The sequence below is a fragment of the Lynx canadensis genome, chromosome A2, assembly GCF_007474595.2.
Source record: "Lynx canadensis isolate LIC74 chromosome A2, mLynCan4.pri.v2, whole genome shotgun sequence".
NCBI lineage: Eukaryota > Metazoa > Chordata > Mammalia > Carnivora > Felidae > Lynx > Lynx canadensis.
The window spans coordinates 14817254-14835003 of NC_044304.2; the positions used below are offsets into that span (position 1 = coordinate 14817254).

At 49.4% G+C, this 17750-nt stretch overlaps 1 protein-coding gene and 1 long non-coding RNA gene across 2 annotated transcripts in view; one reads left to right on the plus strand and one right to left on the minus strand.

Moving 5' to 3' along the window:
- Positions 1 to 15493, plus strand: part of EXOSC7 (exosome component 7) — a 36829-nt gene extending 21336 nt beyond the window's left edge. The window contains exons 5-8 of the mRNA XM_030305636.1: positions 4688 to 4758; positions 10234 to 10357; positions 11440 to 11595; positions 15254 to 15493. Coding sequence (XP_030161496.1) covers positions 4688 to 4758; positions 10234 to 10357; positions 11440 to 11595; positions 15254 to 15358 — 456 coding nt within the window. The 3' untranslated portion in view covers positions 15359 to 15493. The remainder of the gene's footprint in view (positions 1 to 4687; positions 4759 to 10233; positions 10358 to 11439; positions 11596 to 15253) is intronic.
- LOC115507345 lies at positions 15388 to 15954 on the minus strand. Its single transcript, XR_003966615.1, has 2 exons — positions 15867 to 15954; positions 15388 to 15656 (listed from the first exon to the last, which is right to left on the minus strand). It is a non-coding gene; the product is annotated as an uncharacterized LOC115507345 (long non-coding RNA).
- Positions 15955 to 17750: the final 1796 nt, after the last annotated feature.

The window sequence follows — 17750 nt, forward strand, 5'->3', positions numbered from 1 at the left end:
CTACAGTGAAATCATAGTCATATCATGGTAGCACCTAAAATTATCCACCGAGCTCATCAGGGAAGAAATAAAAAACAAGAGATGCTTTCTAGATGCTATCAGGTAGAAGTTATAGGCAGAAGTTAGACAAGTTGGGGTACTCTTCTGCGTGGAATGGGGATGAACTCTTTCTATGCATTTCATTTATCCCTTACGACTCTTTAGCACGCGGGCGCTATTGCCCCATTTACAGGTGAGGGAACGAAGGTTCAGGGAGGCAGAGTGACCTAGCGCAAGAGGTCTCAGCTCGTGAGTAGTGGTGTTGGCACTCAAAGCTGGGTCTCTAATGCCGGTGCCTGCTGTTGACCTCACCAAGCCCTCCTCCCTTGAAAGCACCATGGAGCCCACCCTCGGTGTGTTCCTCACTTCCCAGGGGAGGACCCTGAGACCCTGCAGCCTTCTCCCCCGAGTCTACTCCTACAGGAGCCTCTCTAGGCCAATCTCCCATTTCCTTGCTGATGTTTTCCCAAATGCTCCTCGCCTGGTTTTGGCCCCTGGACGGTGTGATTAATTGTGCCACGTGCTTATTCGTGTAAGGCAGGCTCTCGTTGGGTCTGTTTATTCCTTTTAGTGAAATTTCATGAACCTTGAGATGAGTGGCTACATCTTCCCCTTCAGATTGAGGTCACAAGGCTAGGCCGTCAACCAAACAGATTCTTTCATGAATCTAGAGATAAAGCAGATTCCGTGGACTGAGAGGGAACTTCTTGATGAGGAAGAGCCTGGCTGTCTCCAGATGTTGGCCCTGCATGAAACAGGGCGGGGCTTTCTGGATACTTTTAAATTAATTTGATAATGGATGGAGCACAACTGGCCAAAAGGTAACAGTGGTTACCATTGTCCCGCAGGTTAGGGGTGTTCTGGACGCTGACGCTAATGGGTAAAAATAATGAAATGACAAGTCCGTTTGCTTCTCCTCATGTCCGATAAGCGGGATGTACCTTCTAGTGTGATTCCTACTAAGCAAGTACTTTCGAAGGTGCTGGATGTGACGAGGCGGGAGCTGGCAGCCTCCAGTCCTCACTGATAAGGGGCGGGCTTCATAGCTGCCTGGGGAGGTGCAGCCCCATGGTACGAACTGTAAGGTTCCACCCTGTGTCTGAGGAACATTCTCTCTTTTCCTTCCTCCCCAAGAAGCTAAAGGCAGGAGTGTTGTGGTGCATTGCACCTGTCCGTTGGCGATCCTGCTTTTGTTCCTCGTCAGAATTTGTCCGCGCTTGTGATTTTTATAAGAGGCTGGGGTGAGGGGTCCTGGTCCACTTTATGATTTAGTCAAGAGACCTGTTCTCTGAGTGAAGGCTTGTGCAAGATGGATGAATATCGGATGTTGTCTCAGCTTAGAACCAGCGCCCTCTTCCACGGGGCGGGGGGGGGGGGGGGGGTGGGGGGAATGTATGGTTCGCAGGTGTCTCAGTGGCACACTGTGTCCCCGTCACCTGCAGACCTTTCCTTTTAAGACTCCTCACGTTTGGATTTCTTCTCTCCTATTTTTTCTCCAGGCTCTGTCTTATTTTGGAAATAAGACATGATCTTTTGAAATGTTGTCATCCTCAGAAAAGTTTTGAATGAATTAGGAAAGCAGTTTTTGAAATTCTGTTATTGAGGTAGATCCGTTTTTTTGTCATTCACGTAATTCGCATCTGTGGAGGCTTCCACTTCTGTGAAAGCAAATGTTTGCTTTCAGCCTTGATGGGAATGTGCCTCGTGCGTGCGAGGCACGCGTGGGTTTTTGTTTTATCTTTTACATCTAAAAATACGCGGGATACATCGAGTCCATGTTTGAAGCAAGATGGTGGGAATCCAGTCTTGTCACTGGAATTGCAAACGTGAGTGAATCTCGATGTGTTTTTACCAACCGGTCTGGATAGACCTCAGGCGGAGCCCGTCTTTCAACCAAATATTCGCTGGGCAACTTTCCATGTTTTTATGCTTTTAGCGTAGGTGCCTTTACTTGAAACCTATTACAGTCAGACCAACCGCCTATTTCCAGTATTATTCTTTTTACCTCCGTTGGGGTATTTTATGAGACTAGAAATGTAACTTCCCGGACACTTCCCTCTTCTTTCCGCTTTGCACTCCTTCAGTGGCCTGGTTTGTGACTCCGAGTGGGAGAACTGTCAGGACTCTGTCACACTGACAGTATACAGGCAACCTTTGGGGGGAGACCGTCACAAGGCTGTCTTGTGATAGCCCGGGAGTGGGGATGAGAGGCTGGCACATGGTCCATGGCACTGGGCATGGGCAAGGCAGGGGGAGGGGGGAGCGACCGCAGCACCTGGCAGCTGGCTATGTGTGGTGCCGGGAGGTGCTGAGCCCGGGGGTCTGAGAGGATGGATGAGGGGAAGTCCAGGAGGAGCAGGTGTCTTGTGGGGAGACATGTTTTATACTTGTGCGTCCTAGCAGTATTACGGTTTTGGAAGTTTGCCTTGTGAAAAGAAACCCCTCTGGCTCAAACAGTTAAGTGTCTGATTTCAGCTCAGGTCACGATCTCACTGTTTATGAGTTCAAGCCCTGCGTCGGGCTCTGTGCTGACAGCTCGGAGCCTGGAGCCTGCTTCCGATTCTGTCTCCTCTCTCTCTCTGCCCCTCCCATGCGCGCGCTCTCTCTCTCTAAACAATGAATATAAAAACATTAAAAAAAGAAAAGAAGACATCAAAAAGAAACCCCTCATTCCCAGAAGGCCAACAGCATAAGTTGTGCTCTTCCCCTAAAAGAAGTGTTCTGGAACCTGTGCACCTGACAGGGGAAGGTGTGTTTGTGACCAGGTGTGTCCTCTTCTTCTCCACTTCTGCTTCCCCACCTCTGTTATAGGAGGGATTTTCGCCCTGGAGCCGGGACCACGGCCCAGGCTCTCTGTAACGCTAGACGTCCCGCACCTCCCGTTCTCCTAGCTTGCCTGGGCCTGTTCAGACACCGGGTAGGGCCGCTTTGGGTCTTCATATCGCGCCCACTCTCCCCTGCCTCCTGGCTGTACCGCTGTGTTTGGCAGAAAGGTTCTTGCTAGGCCGCACCTGCTTGGCTTCCGAGAGAGGAAGGTAGGGCCTTCGAGCCCCCGTTCTGTGCCAGGAATGGTGAGGATGTGATCTCATTTAATCCTCACGGTCACCCAGTAGAGAAGCGTGGCTGTTTTCCTGACGGGGAAACTGAATCCCGGAAGGTATGTGGCCAGCAAGCTGCGGAGAAGAGCGTCAGCCTCGCAGCGCCCCATCTGGCTTCCCCCATCGTGTGGCACAGCCTGAGGAGCCTGGGCAGGCGGACCTGAGGCCTGGAGCGGGCTCATCCCTTGCATCCATGGAGGAGGGCGGGCTGATTGGTACCTGCCCTTTGGGGGGCCCTCTTGATTTCATCTCTTGCCGATAAGCCAGAATGTTGAAAATCAGAGTCTGTACCAGGCCACTGTGCACGAGTGAGAGGGCTTCTGTGTCCCCACCTGCCAAGTAAGGGTGGGTGATGGGCTCTCCAGGGTCCTTCCGACTGGGGGGCCCTGTGGCTGCTGGAGCACTTTCTCTGCGTAAAGTAGATGCTGTGGAAGAGTGGCGTGTGAAACGGTGGCCTTCAGCCCAGGCTGATCCTCAGGGCCACCTCGAGACTAGAGTACACATGCCAGGGTCTCACCCGCATTTTTTTTTTAAGTTTGTTCATCCACTTTGAGAGAGAGCGTGAGCTGGGGAGGGGCAGAGAGAGAAAGAGAGAATCCCAAGTAGGCTCCACACGGCCAGCACGGAGCCCCATGCAGGACTCGATCCCATGAACCGTGAGATCATGACCTGAGCGGAAATCAAGAGTCGGCTGCTTAACTGACTGAGCCACCCAGGCGCCCGGCTCCTTCCGCCTTGGTGACAACTCTGTGACATAGTTGTGATTTTTGCCCTTCGTGAGGCGCGGAGCGCTGAGGTAGCTCCCGGCTGCCCGGTGAGCATGGGGATCCTAGCAGACAGTCTGACTCAGGAGTCCAGCTGGAGCTCTCCGCTGTGCGGCAGTGTGTGTGAACCAGCATAGAGAAGGGCTAGTCGCATGCTAGGCAAGTAGGCTGCTGTGACAAAGCCAGGCAGTAGTACGGGCTGGCGGGGTGGAGTGGGGAGTCAGGGGAGGTCATATTTTAATAAGCAGTAATTATGCAGCATCGTGGGAAGGGTGGTGTCTGCACCTGAGGTTCAAGCTTAAAGGGAAGTTAGAGATTTGCCCTGGGCACGAATGCAGCGTGTGAAGAAAACGCGCCAGATTCTGAGTCGGGTTTGGAAGGCCCGGGCTTGGGACCCGCCTCCCTTTGGTAAGTAGCCACCAGGCTCCGCAATCAGGAGCCATTTGGGACAAAATGCAGGTGATCATTTCCTCCTTGAGTGCAGACCCAACTGGCTGGGGGGCCACTTAGAGGAGATCCGCTGCAAGCCGGGGCCTGAGTGGTGGCCCCACAGCCAATGCCAGCGGCGACCTCAGCCGTGGGGCCCAGGCCAGCACGGCCTTCAGGTGCTTCTTGCAATTAGGGTGACACCTGGAGTGTCAGCCAGGAGAGCAGCCGCCTGTTCTTTTCTTTATTTTGTAAATGCTCGGTCAGTATTCTTAGGAATCAGTGTCCTTTAATTAGGATGATACTTAGAGTAAGAAATTACCCTTGCTTTTTTCCCACCTCACTCCCTGCCTCCCTTAGCTGCTGGAATGTGGCGGGAATTTGTTCGACACCATCTCCATTGCTGTAAAGGCTGCTCTCTTCAATACAAGGTGAGTCTTCCTGGAAACAGCCCCGTGGGCCTGCAGAGAACCCCAGCCGACACTTGTGATGGAAGACTCAGGACACTTCTACCAAAGCTTCCAGGGGAAGGTGACAAGGGGTTTAGCATGAAAAATGGTGGCCTTTAATGGTAAGCTCTGGATTTCACAAGATAAAACTAAATACATGCGTATTTCTGTATTTGTTTTTTTTGTTATTATTTTCATAAGTAACCATGTCCCATGTAGAAAAATGTTAGAAAACCACAGAGAAGCAAACGGAGTGAAAACCACCCAGAGGTCGACTGTCCAAATACTGTTACTGGGTACAGAACTTCGGGGGCGTGGGTTTCACCTGTTGTGCAGTCTGCTACATCCCCACCACCACTATCAGTGCCTGACACAGAGTAGGTGCTCACATATTCCCCGATCGGACACAAGAATGTTCTAAACGCAGGGCGGCAGCCTGCATTTGGGTTTAAGAGCAGGAAGTGGTTACGCCACTGTGGTTAGGCTCCCCGGCCAGATGTGCAGCAAGGGACGAGGCACTCAGCCTTCTTGGAGTTGGCATTCCCTCTAACCGTTTGATCCTGTAGGCTTCTCCCTTTCTACGTGCCAGCTTCTTTGAGGACGGTTTGCAGCATTCAAAAATAAATGCACGGGTGGTGACGTTCATGCCACGAGAGAGCTTACATTGAGGGAGTGGAGGACCGTGGGGTTTAGAAAATGAGGGTTAGGGGCGCCTGGGTGGCGCAGTCGGTTAAGCGTCCGACTTCAGCCAGGTCACGATCTCGCGGTCCGTGAGTTCGAGCCCGCGTCAGGCTCTGGGCTGATGGCTCCAGAGCCTGGAGCTCGCTTCCGATTCTGTGTCTCCCTCTCTCTCTGGCCCCTCCCCCGTTTCATGCTCTGTCTCTCTCTGTCCCAAAAATAAATAAACGTTGAAAAAAAAAAAAAAAAAAAGAAAATGAGGGTTAGAGACTTCTAGGGTTATCGTCTAAGGGGTTAATTGGATAAGTAGGCAAGGGTGTTACTCTAGAATGTTCATCACAGCCTCTTTGCAATGGTGACAAGTTGGGAACAACCGGAGTGTCCCAACATAGGGGATCGAAATCCTGCACAGCAGCCTCTTTAGAAGTTTGTTAATACAGAAAGCCAGTCATTAAACACAGACCTCTCATCTTGTTTTCTTGATTTTTACTTTTGGTTACTCGTATATTTAATATGTCTGGATATGTCCCTGGATGGTCATTGTGATTCTTTTCTAGGGCTCCCATCATAGGCGACTTAACATTCATCTGTATTTTAGAGGTTTTCTATGGTGGATTTAGACTACCTGGGTAATTCAGAAGAAAACAAAAACAAAGTTAAGTAAATTCAGGTGAGACATTGCAGGATGGAGTACCTACTGAGAACGAAAGCTGTGGAGCCCCCCACCCCCACCCCAAGCTGTGCCACTAGACTCCGCCACGCACTTGTGGCCACCGTGGGGCCCGAGTACCAGTGCCATTTGTGTCAGCCTGTGCTCGGGCTCTATTGGAGAAGAAAGGAAGTGGCCATTTGTTGGACCTGGAGCTTTGGAAAGCACTCCCCATCTGCCAGCTGGTTTTCCACAGGCACCAGGGCAAAAAGAGAGAGTAGAACCAGACAAGGCTCGAGGCTGTCTGGCTGTGGGGGGAAGCATTGGGCAAGCTGTGCCCCAGGATGGTAAGACCCAGCTGCTCAAGTTGGGGAGGACACCTGTCCTGGGTGTAGCCAGGAGTCTTGTCCCCAGAACAAGAATAGCCCTGCAGATAGCAAGGGATGTGGACCCATGTGAGACATCAGGTCCCCTGATACATGAAAGACCAGTCGTGTCCTTTAGAAGGACAGAGGCTCTTCTGTAGCCCTTCCGCTGAAACTATGTTGTGGCCAAGTGTCAGGAAGGAGTGTGTGTGTGTGTGTGTGTGTGTGTGTGTGTGTGGTGTTGTGTGTTTTAACATAACTGACCCAAATTCACAATGGATTACCTGACTTGCTCAAATAGGATGTTACTTAGTACTTCCACTCTGGGTACCCTTGACACTTGAGCCAGGGCAGACCCTAGCAGGACTCCTTGGCTCCTGTGGACATTCCCTGGACGCGGCTTATATGCTGTGGATGTTGCCTTGTGTGGGACAGCCAACAGGGCTGGAATCATCGACGGCTTTTGTTAGAGGAGCAGGGAAAAGCACCAACGCTGTTTCTATCACGGTAACTGAATGGACCGCTCTTCTTCCTGGCTCCCCACCCCAGACAGAGATGAGTGGACTCTGTGGGTTAAATGTATTTTCCAGCACCGGCTTAAGAAACAACGTGGCCAGGCCCCCCAGAAGCCCTCTCACCCTCCACCCCCGTGCAGTCACTACACCCACTGAGGAGAACCGTTGTCCTGTAACAATAGAATGGTTTGTCCTTGATATAAACGAAATCATACCGTGTGGTGTTTTTGTGTGTCTGCTTCATTCACTGAGCATGATGTTTTGAGACACTTGTATTGTGGCCCGGGGTCATAGTTTGCTCTACGCGGCCTGCTGTTCCATTGTGTGACTGTGCCATAGTTGATTTATCCGTTCTGCTGTTGATGAGCATCTGGGCAGTTTCCAGTTTTTTGGCTATTCCAAACACGAACACTTTTGTATTTTTCTTGCACGTATTTACCCATTCTGTTGGGTATGGGTGAAAGTTTGGATCATAAGGCATGGCCTGTGTTTGGTTTTAGTAGATACACTGCAAAACAGTTTTCTAAAGTGCTTTACTAGATGATACTCCCACCAGTGTTGTATAAGCGTCCTGGGTTGCTTCATATCTTTGCCAACTGTGGGCTTTTTTTTTTTTTTTTTTTTTGTCTTTTTAATATCCGTCATTCTAGTGAGTGTCTCTTGGTATCATATTGTTTTTAATTTGCATTTCCTTGATGACTATTTAAGTTGAATATCTTGTATGTTTATCAACTACTTTAGTGGCCTCTTTTATGAAGTCCCCATTCCAGGTTTTTTGCCTATTTTTCTGTTAGGTGGTCTTTTACGTTTGGTAGGAATTCTTTACGTAACATGTCCGCTTACATGTACACATGCACGCACACAATGTTTGCACATATTTTTCTCCATTCTGGATTCTCTTTTTAACTTCTAAATGCTGTCTTTTGACAAACAGAAGTTCATATATATATATATCTATATATATATATAGATATAGATATTTTTAAATTTTTTTTAATATGAAATTTATTGTCAAGTTGGTTTCCATTACAACACCCAGTGCTCATCCCAAAAGGTGCCCTCCTCATACCCATAGCCCCACCCTCCCCTCCCTCCCACCCCCCATCAACCCTCAGTTTGTTCTCAGTTTTTAAGAGTCTCTTATGCTTTGGCTCGCTCCCTCACTAACCTCTTTTTTTTTTTTTTTCCTTCCCTCCCCATGGACTTCAGTTCAGTTTCTCAGGATCCACATACTAATTAATTTTGAACATTGTACAGAGGGCCATTGAGAAATGTCTCATTCTGCTTAGTGCTGATTATGCATGCTCTTCTGAAGTAGAACAATCAGCCTGATGTGGGAAGATCATTTCATTCTAATATCCATTTAGTCAAGATAAAAAAATTAGCAATAAATGCAGCTTGTGTACAGAGGCCCTGGCCAATGAAATCAAAGAGGGTCGGTTTTATCCCTTTAGACAGCTCTGGAGACATTCCCCCCTTTGGGAATGTCTCTACTAGCTTAAGTAGCTCTTTCCAGAATAATGAAATGTTAGCTTTTGATGCTCTCTTAGCCCCCAGGCTTTCTCATCAGCCTTAGTAGCACTTCCTAATACCTTTCAGAACATGGTCTTCACTTCCATGGGTCTAAATATGTTAATTTGGACAAATGTGTTTCTAAATATAGAGCAGATGGACACATTAACGGTAGTTATGGGCAGGGACTCCTCAGCACTTGCCTAAGTCCTTAGTGACCCAGGCTTTATCTTCGTCATCTGTTACCTGCCAGCATGTTAAAAGTGGAAGGTTGGTCAGTTTCAGAGAAATACAGACACAATGTACATTATTCTTCTCTGGTTTTCTAGTTTCTCTGTCCTTATATAGGCAGATGCTGTTACGTTAGCAGTGGTGCAGAGCAAACACTGCTGTTGGGGCCCGAAGGCCTGCGTTTAGTCTTTGCTCCAACAATTGTTAGTGCCTGTGACCTTGAACAAGTAATTAAATCTTAGGCAATAAATGAGTCCCTCCTTGTGGCAGTTAGTGTGTTAGGACTCTGAGGATGGGGAGGGGAGGACAACATTGACCATGGTTTCATTTGTCTTTTTCTGTCTTTGAAGAACATAACTGAGTAACAGGCAATTAAAATGTCCAACTCTTATCTATTTCATTGCTTTTTTGTTTTCAATTAAATAATAAATGTGAAGGATTCCAATAAACTCTAGAGGATTATCCAGATACATGGTGTTATTTTATGTAGTGTATTCCATTGACACACATAATTTTACATATCAGAATATCTTGGATACAAAGGCCTCCAATGTCAAAGAAGAGTTTCTGAGTAACAAATGAATTTTGCATGAAAGTAACAAGGGTAAAAACCAAGAAGAATCTCATATAACTGATCACATAATAACTCATCACATTCCCTAACAAGTCCCTCACACCCTGTGTAATTTAAGCATGAAGGGATTCACTCTTAGGTTAAGATTCTTTGCCTTGTTCACAAACAGCACAGTATAGAAATCTGTGTGTTAGGTTTTATGATTCTTCAGAAGTTCACAGTTCTCAACACAATTGAATCTATCGTTTTTTTTTTTTTTCCTCCCTTTATGGTAAGCCCTTTTTGTGTCCTGTTTAAGAAATCTTTGTCTACACCAAGATGATGAAGATAGTTTTAGGTTTTCGTTTTTTCTTCTAAAAGCTTTATTGTTTTGTCTTTCCCCTTTATCTCTACAGTCCATTTCGTATGGATTTTATATATGGTATGAGGCGGGGATCAAGATTCCTTCCCCCCCCCCCCCATGTGCATATCTGATTGACCAAGTGTTATTTTAAATTTTTTTTTTTTCAACGTTTATTTATTTTTTGGGACAGAGAGAGACAGAGCATGAACGGGGGAGGGGCAGAGAGAGAGGGAGACACAGAATCGGAAACAGGCTCCAGGCTCTGAGCCATCAGCCCAGAGCCTGACGCGGGGCTCGAACTCATGGACCGCGAGATCGTGACCTGGCTGAAGTCGGACGCTTAACCGACTGCGCCACCCAGGCGCCCCAAACCAAGTGTTATTTTTAAAAAGACCTCCTTCCTCCACTGCTCTCCAGTGTTGCCTGTGCACTCTTGGCAGGGATGGTAGGGACGAGGATGATAAAGTACAAGCAGAGTGTGACTTCATCTTGTGAGGTGCAGGAATCTGACCCCTGTTGTCAATCTCAAGAAAAGAAGTTCTCTTTCTTCCTCACAGTAAGTGGGGATTTGATTGGGCTTCTGTTTCTAGGATACCAAGAGTTCGGGTTCTAGAGGATGAAGAGGGGTCCAAGGATATTGAACTCTCGGATGACCCTTATGACTGCATCCGGCTAAGTGTGGAGAATGTCCCCTGCATTGTCACCCTGTGCAAGGTATGTGGTTGTATCTGACGGCTTTTGACTTCCTTGTGAGTCTCCTTCAACCCTAACCCATTAAGGTTACTTAGTAGATTGAGAAGTTACAGCTTCACAAATCATGTAGAAATAGCTTTACTCCAAATCCAGTAATTTGGTGTTTTAGAAGCCACTATATGAGCAGCTTTTCCTTTTATTTTATTTGTTTTAATTGGAAGACATGACGGAGTCGCAGGGGGACACGAGAGGGTTCATAGTAATAGTAGCCAGAGTTTGTTAAGCTCCTCCATACCAGGCATCTCACTGAAACACCCTGTGTGCACATTTCCCTTAATTCCCTCAATTCTATGGGGTCTAGGCTGGAAGAATAAAAGCAGGGAGGTTGAAGGGCGAACACTGCCCCCTCTGTGGGCTGTAGTGTCCATATCTGTGAAATGAGGGGTTAGAGCAGGATCTGGGCATCTGTTGTGTCAAGTGTGGCTTTTACGTTAGCACCGAGGCCCGTGGAGCCCAAGCTCTGGCTGATGCTGCTGTGTACCTGGCGCTGCCCAAGGCGTGCAGACAGGCCTGCGTTGGCTGAGATTTGTCCCTGATTCCGCACAGGATTCATGTAAAACAGGACTGTATGGGTCAGGTTAATTCCACTGAAGTCACTTCACGAGCCTGGGGCTTTGGTGAAATGTGGGGACTGGCCAAAGCCATCTGCACTTGACTCATTTTTGAGCATGTGTCTTAGCTGGCACCCCCTTGATTCATCTTTGTCTTCAGCGAAACATCTGTGTGGCCTCACATGTCAGTTTCTCCCTGGGCCCCTCTGTTGGAGACGTTTGGTGGCCTCACTTGGATAGTCTCTGAATTATGGCTCTAACCCCACTCCCACCCCACGTTTCCTTTTTATGCTTTTGTTGTTCTGCTGGCAGAGTGGCCCGTGGTAGAATTGCTGAACATTGTTTCAGGCATTTTCCATATGAGCAGAATCTAAAATAAGATCTGGAACGGGCAGTGCAGGTTCTTTGCTGGTGGAGATACTCCCTCCACGAGGCTGTCCAGGGTGGGCATCTGGGATGTGTGTTACCCACGTGTGCACTCTGACCTTGCAGATTGGCTACCGGCATGTAGTGGATGCTACTCTCCAGGAGGAGGCCTGCTCCTTGGCCAGCTTGCTGGTGTCCGTGACCAGCAAGGGAGTCGTGACATGCATGAGGAAAGTGGGGAAGGGCAGCCTGGACCCAGAGAGCATCTTCGAGATGATGGAGGTGAGGCTTGGCCCTGAAGCAGGTGCAGGCACTGTCTGGGAGTGTTTGCTGCCGCTTCTTACCCCCTTGGTCACACCAGGGGAATTCTGCCTTTGCGCCCTTGACCCCAGACTTAGAGCTGGGAGAACAGCTGGTGTGAGCTGGTTTCTACTGACATGGCAAAGGGTGGTGGCCGTGGGGGCTCCGGACTGGGAGGTAAGGAACCTGTCAGTGATCATTCCTCGTCCTCTCCCTCTCTGATCTCACATTTCCATGGTTCTAGATGAAACGGATGAGTGTGTTGGACTGATAACATGGAATCGCTTGTAACTAAAACCCCAGGCTTCTGCGATCTGATGAGGGAACTGGGGTCCCGCCTGACTGCTTCCTGTCCTTTGAAGGGAATGAGAAAAGGTAGAGCCGGAGGGCTGAGGGATGCCGTCTCCCCATGTCTTCATGGCTCTAGAAGTGTTCAAAAGGAGACAGACAGGAAATCCTTCCAACTGCCTCGGGGTGGTCACTCCCCACAGGTCTCAGGCTGTCAGGCAAGCACCAACCATTGGGGTGATGCGTGTCTCCCTTATAGGCCTGAAAGGCCCCGTGGCAGGGACCACCTGTGTCTTCCCAGACTCTCCTTCCCCCACGTCCGCCTTGACTTTCCAGAAATGTTTGAGGACTCTGACACTGACCGACCGACTGACTGACTTGCCGGGAACAGAGTTGGCCAGACCCAGGTTTTTTTGCTCTGGGTACTGCATCACAACTCAGCGTCCAGAGGTCATGGCTGACTAGCAGGCAAGGTTGCCACGCCCACTCTTCCTTCACGCCTGGAAACACTGGCTTTGCACTGAAGGCTCTAAGCATTTAAAGTCCATTTTCTCTTTCTGTTGTCTTATTTGAAAGCAAAAATGAGCGGTGTGCACGGTGTCGAGAACTCAGGCGTGAAGACAGACTACCCGGGCTGGGAGGCAGCTCATCTCAGGGAGAGCGTAACAGCGGTCGGGGTGCCTGCCGCTGGGCGTGTTGTGAGGCCCCATGACGGCCCCCAAGGGCGTGCGGGTGCGGCATTGTCGAGGCGTGGGTCTGCCTGGAGCTCAGGTGTCTCTCGTCGTGCACGGCAGGGGGATTCTTCGTGGCCGGTTGGTTAATTGGTTAGTTTTTTTTAAACAAAAACCCTTCAAATACTTTATAAGTTCTGCCTCTCTAGACAAGTGGCTCTGAAACCTTGTCTTGGAAGGAGCTCTTTTCCCCACCTCTTCCAGGAGAATTTTACGGGAATCCCAGTACGTAAAACAAGAAAAGCAGTGAGGAATCACAATTTACCGGGCACTCACTATGTGTCAGGTGCTCTGTGTTTAGTGCTTTAAACATATTATGTCATTTATCTATTACTTATTTTTTTTTTATTTTTTTTTCAACGTTTATTTATTTTTTGGGACAGAGAGAGACAGAGCATGAACGGGGGAGGGGCAGAGAGAGAGGGAGACACAGAATCGGAAACAGGCTCCAGGCTCTGAGCCATCAGCCCAGAGCCCGACGAGGGGCTCGAACTCACGGACCGCGAGATCGTGACCTGGCTGAAGTCGGACGCTTAACCGACTGCGCCACCCAGGCGCCCCTATTTACTTATTTTTAATTTACTTTTGGGAAAGCGCAGGTGGGGGAGGAGCAGAGAGGGGGACAGAGGACCCGAAGAAGGCTCTGTGCTGACAGGCTGAGAGCAGCGAGCCCGATGCGGGGCTCCAGCTCACAAACCACGAGCTCATGACCTGACCCAAAGTCAAGATGCCTCCTCCCGACTGAGCCACCCAGGCACCCAACCTACTGTCATTTAGTCCTTAGCCTTCCTGCGGGGCAACCATTGTTGTTATCCTTGGTTTTGCAGACGTGGACATTGAGACATGTAGCAGATAGGTAAGTTGCCTGTGGGTTTCCCAGCTCATCATTCCGGCGGTAGGATTCACACCCAGACTGTGCGCTTCTAGGGCTGCCCTGGCACCCCTGCAGCCACACTGAGCTATTTTTGACCCTACGAACCAGGTAGGCTGCGGCTGCCGTGGCTGGTAGGAGAGCCAGAGCTCTGTCTGGTGAGCCGAGCTACATCCTCCTCCGGGGCTCGGCAGATGAGGTCTGCAGACCCAGCTCAGGGGGAACCGTAGCCCCGTGGTCCTGTCTGACTGCTCTGGCCTCACCCAGGGAAGCAGCAATCCAGAAATGCCTGTTGTGAAGCTTAAAACATCGGTGGGGGGTTGGCCTCTGCCATTCACATTCAGACCTCCCAAGTCCTAGTGTCCTGTCTGTCCCGTCCCCTCTTACCCCGTCCCTCACCTTCATTCATATGAGTAATCAGTACCCCTCTCTGATCGACTCTGACATGTTCTCCTTCTCTCATGTTATGGTAAAAAACCTTTCTGGTCACTTTGGTCCTTAGCCCTGACTTTGCATCTCATGCAAGTGAACACTTCCCATTTTTGGAATGAGATCTTTTCATATGAATTTCCGGCAATACTTGGAGTCTCATCCTGTGTTCCAGTTAGGGGCCAGGGGAGAAGTTCCTCGTAACTGGGAGGGTTGAGGCGAGGGTCTAGGCCTGGGTATCTTTCTCCCTGACGTTGCCAAGAGTGGAACCGGCAGCACAACTGAATGAAAACTTCTATGGGAATGTGGAAGACTTGACGACGTGGAGACCTGTGGTTGGTTCATCATAGTCTTGAAATACACATGAGCAGGGCGCCTGGGTGGCTCAGTTGGTTAAGCGTCTGACTTCAGCTCAGGTCATGATCTCCTGGTTCATGAGATCAAGCCCCGCATCGGGATCTGTGCTGTCAGTGCAGAGCCTACTTTAGATCCTCTGTCCCCCTCTCTCTGCGCCTCCCCTGCTCGCTCTCTCTCTCTCTCTCTCTGTCTCCCCCTCAAAAATAAACATTAAAAAAAGTTATTCATGAGCTCAGACACAGAAAACAGTTTCATAAAGAAAGATTTTTGTATGTTAGTGAGTTCTTTTTGAGGGCCCCCCTCGTGTCTCCTGTGTGGGGGCTAATTAGGAAGTCTGCGGGTTGTCTGACCTCTTGATGCGTCTTGCTCCTGACATCCCATGCTTTTAGCATCTCTGCATGGCAGCGATACCGGAGACCCTACCCAGGTTTCAGCTGGGTCCCCTCTGAACAGTCCTGCTTAGAGATTTGGTGGCAGGTGAATGAGAAACTGCTTGTTCAAACGTGTCCCCAGAGCCATCTGTTCCTTCATTAGACACACTCTCGGTTCCCTGTGGCCTCCCTCTGCCTTCTCCCCACCGGGCAGCAGGACTCGGCAGTAACCAAAACCAGGTCTGCTTGACGGTTTTGCTGCTTGTTGTAATGGCAGCGGGAGTGCTAAGCGGGAGCTAATGGCTGAGGCAGCCTTGGCTGCTTCCTGCTGGCCGCCTGGGCCTGGGGGTAGGTGTTCTCCTTTGTCTTTGTTTTTAGTATGAGATTTTTCCAGAAGGTAACTGTTCTGTTGTTGTTGTTGTTGTTGTTGTTGTTTGGGGGTTGTTTTTGTATTGACTTGTTTAATTAAATAAAAGTCCCTTAAGGCAGATGGAGCCGGTATAGTTTGGACGGCTGGCAGGCAGCAAGGGAAGCTCTCCTGGTCTGGGTGTGTGTGCCTCACAAGTGGGTGTGTGTTCTCTTCTGCCCTGCAGACTGGCAAGCGAGTGGGCAAGGTGCTGCACGCCTCCCTGCAGAGCATTCTACACAAGGAGGAAAGCCTGGGGCCCAAGAGACAGAAAGTCGGATTCCTGGGATGACTCACGTCAGCGCAAACACGGGCTGCGTGTTTCTTCCTTTTCCTTTTTTAAGCTGCAGTTTGTATATATTTTTCTTACCTGCTGTAAACCTGAGCTGACATTCGTACGTGTAAAATTAAAGTCTGTTTTCTAGTCCGGTTTGGTATGGCTAGAGTTCTTCAGCTGTAAGCCAAGGTGCCGTTCGGTGACCGCCCGGAACGTCTGGCCCTCGTCTAGCCAATGGCAGCTGAGCCCAGGATTGCGGTCCGAGGGGGAATTCTCTGGTCGTGCCTCTCCAGGGAGACTCCTTTATCTCCTGCTGCGGGAGTTCAAAAGAACAACAACACGAACACAAGGATAAGGGCCTGCCAGAAAAGTGGTTTAAAGGAAATGCTTATGATAATGTATTTTGTGAAAAATATTTCCCCTGTAGGGCTTTCAAAACAAGAAAAACACACACACACGGTTCATTCTTGTGGATGTGGTGCTTCTGAGGGAGAGAAGGGAGGCATATGCCCCAGATACATACTCGTGGCTTCTGCCGGGCTGGTGAACCTTCCTCAGTCCCGGGGAAGCCCAGTTCTTGCTTCCTGCCCTCCCAAGAAATTCACGCCGAGCTCCCTAGGGTCGGGGTGCTTAGTGGCCACTTTGCCCCTTAGCCACAGCTTTCTTATCACTCGTTTTGAAATTGCTCTGCATTTTGTAACCACTCCCTGGTGTTTCATAAGATTTCCTTGCTTTATCAGCATGAAGAAGGCTGCTTCAGAGATGTTGTCATGTGATTACTCAGCCTGTCTTCCCACTCTGGGGACAGAGGGAAGGCCATTCTTGATGGCCCCAGAAGGCTCCTCATAGCCTGTATTTGACTCACAGCGCAGTGTGTTAGAATTAAGTCTGCTCACAGGTTGAGCAATCTCTGTTTTTTTCCAAACTGAAACTCCCCAGTCAGTCTTACAGAGCTCTGGGGAAGGAGCTGATTCACCAAGGGCGAGTATTTCAGCCATGGCATTTGCCCTCTGCATTTCGGCTAGACAAATAGGGTGAGGAGTTAGGAACTTAATGCCTCATGGAAGGAACATAATGTGAGCTGAAGCCGTTGCAGACTCGTCCCAGACGCCCTGGCATGGCACCTTCCGGCATGGCCAGGTCCATCCAGCAGAGAGAAATAGTGCCTAGACTTGGGGCTGCCGCCCTCTCAAGAACACAACCTGGGTTTTCATTTTTCGTAAATGCTTTTTCAGCGATTGTTCCTCCAGGCACCGTGACAGTGCTCCCAACACATCAGCCTGCTCCTCCCGCCCCTGCTCCTGGCTGACGGCCCGTGATGGAACATTGACAGTGGTCAAGAGGCAGCCAGACTTTGGATTAAGTTTAGAAGCTTCAGTCTTGCTGATTAAAGACCTCAGACGAACGAGGCTTTGCCAGGCTGGGGGTATGACCACTGCCCAACTGGGCTGACTGGCCGAGCGGTGAAAATGGAGGTGAGAAATATGTTAGCATCTGTCTCTGCCACCACCTTTCCTGAAGGCCACCCCTCCTGGTAAGAAGTGCATATCACAGGGGCGCCTGGGTGGCTCAGTCAGTTAAGCGTCCAACTCATGATTTCAGTTCAGGTCGTGATCTCATAGTTCGTGGGTTCGAGCCCTGTGTCGGGCTCTGCATGCTGCCTGCACAGAGCCTGCTTGGGATTCTGTCTCCCTCTCTCTCTGCCCTCCCCCCAACTCACATACTCTCTGTCTCTCTCAAAATAAATAAGTTTAAAACAAAATTTTTAAAAAGTATACATCACACACGAAATGGAACACCCAATGAGCAAGGTCTGTCCAGGAGGTTCATATATTGGAAATATGTGATTATTGCAGCTTTCAGAATAAAGGAGGAGAAAACTGATGGCAGAGACTGGCAAAGACTTGGAAAAATACTGTCCTGGAGAGACTCAGTGTTTCCTCCAGCAGAAAGAGAGCTGTCCTTAGCAGCCATTAAATAATCATCAGGGAATGCAGTGTTCTAGAATATTCAAGTTGATCTTTTAAAAAAAATTTTTAACGTTTATACATTTTTGACAGAGTGCAAGTGGTGGAGGAGGGGGGCGGCGAGAGAGAAGGAGACACAGAATCTGAAGCAGGCTCCGGGCTCTAGGCTGTCAGCACAGAGCTCGAACTCACAAGCCATGAGATCATGACCTGAGCCCCTAAGTTGGTGGTCTTGTTTCTGTGATTTCTTGGTCTCCCAAATCATGTAAATTTAAGCCTACAAAATACATCCGTTTAGAATATTAGCCCGCTCGGCCTTGAAGTATGTGCACCCCAAAAGTGCTGGGGACTTAACCCTTCCTGAGGCAACCCACAACCACGCGGGGACAGGAACCATGGAGACATGCTGTTCCATCTGATCCTCGGGTGGACGCTTCTGA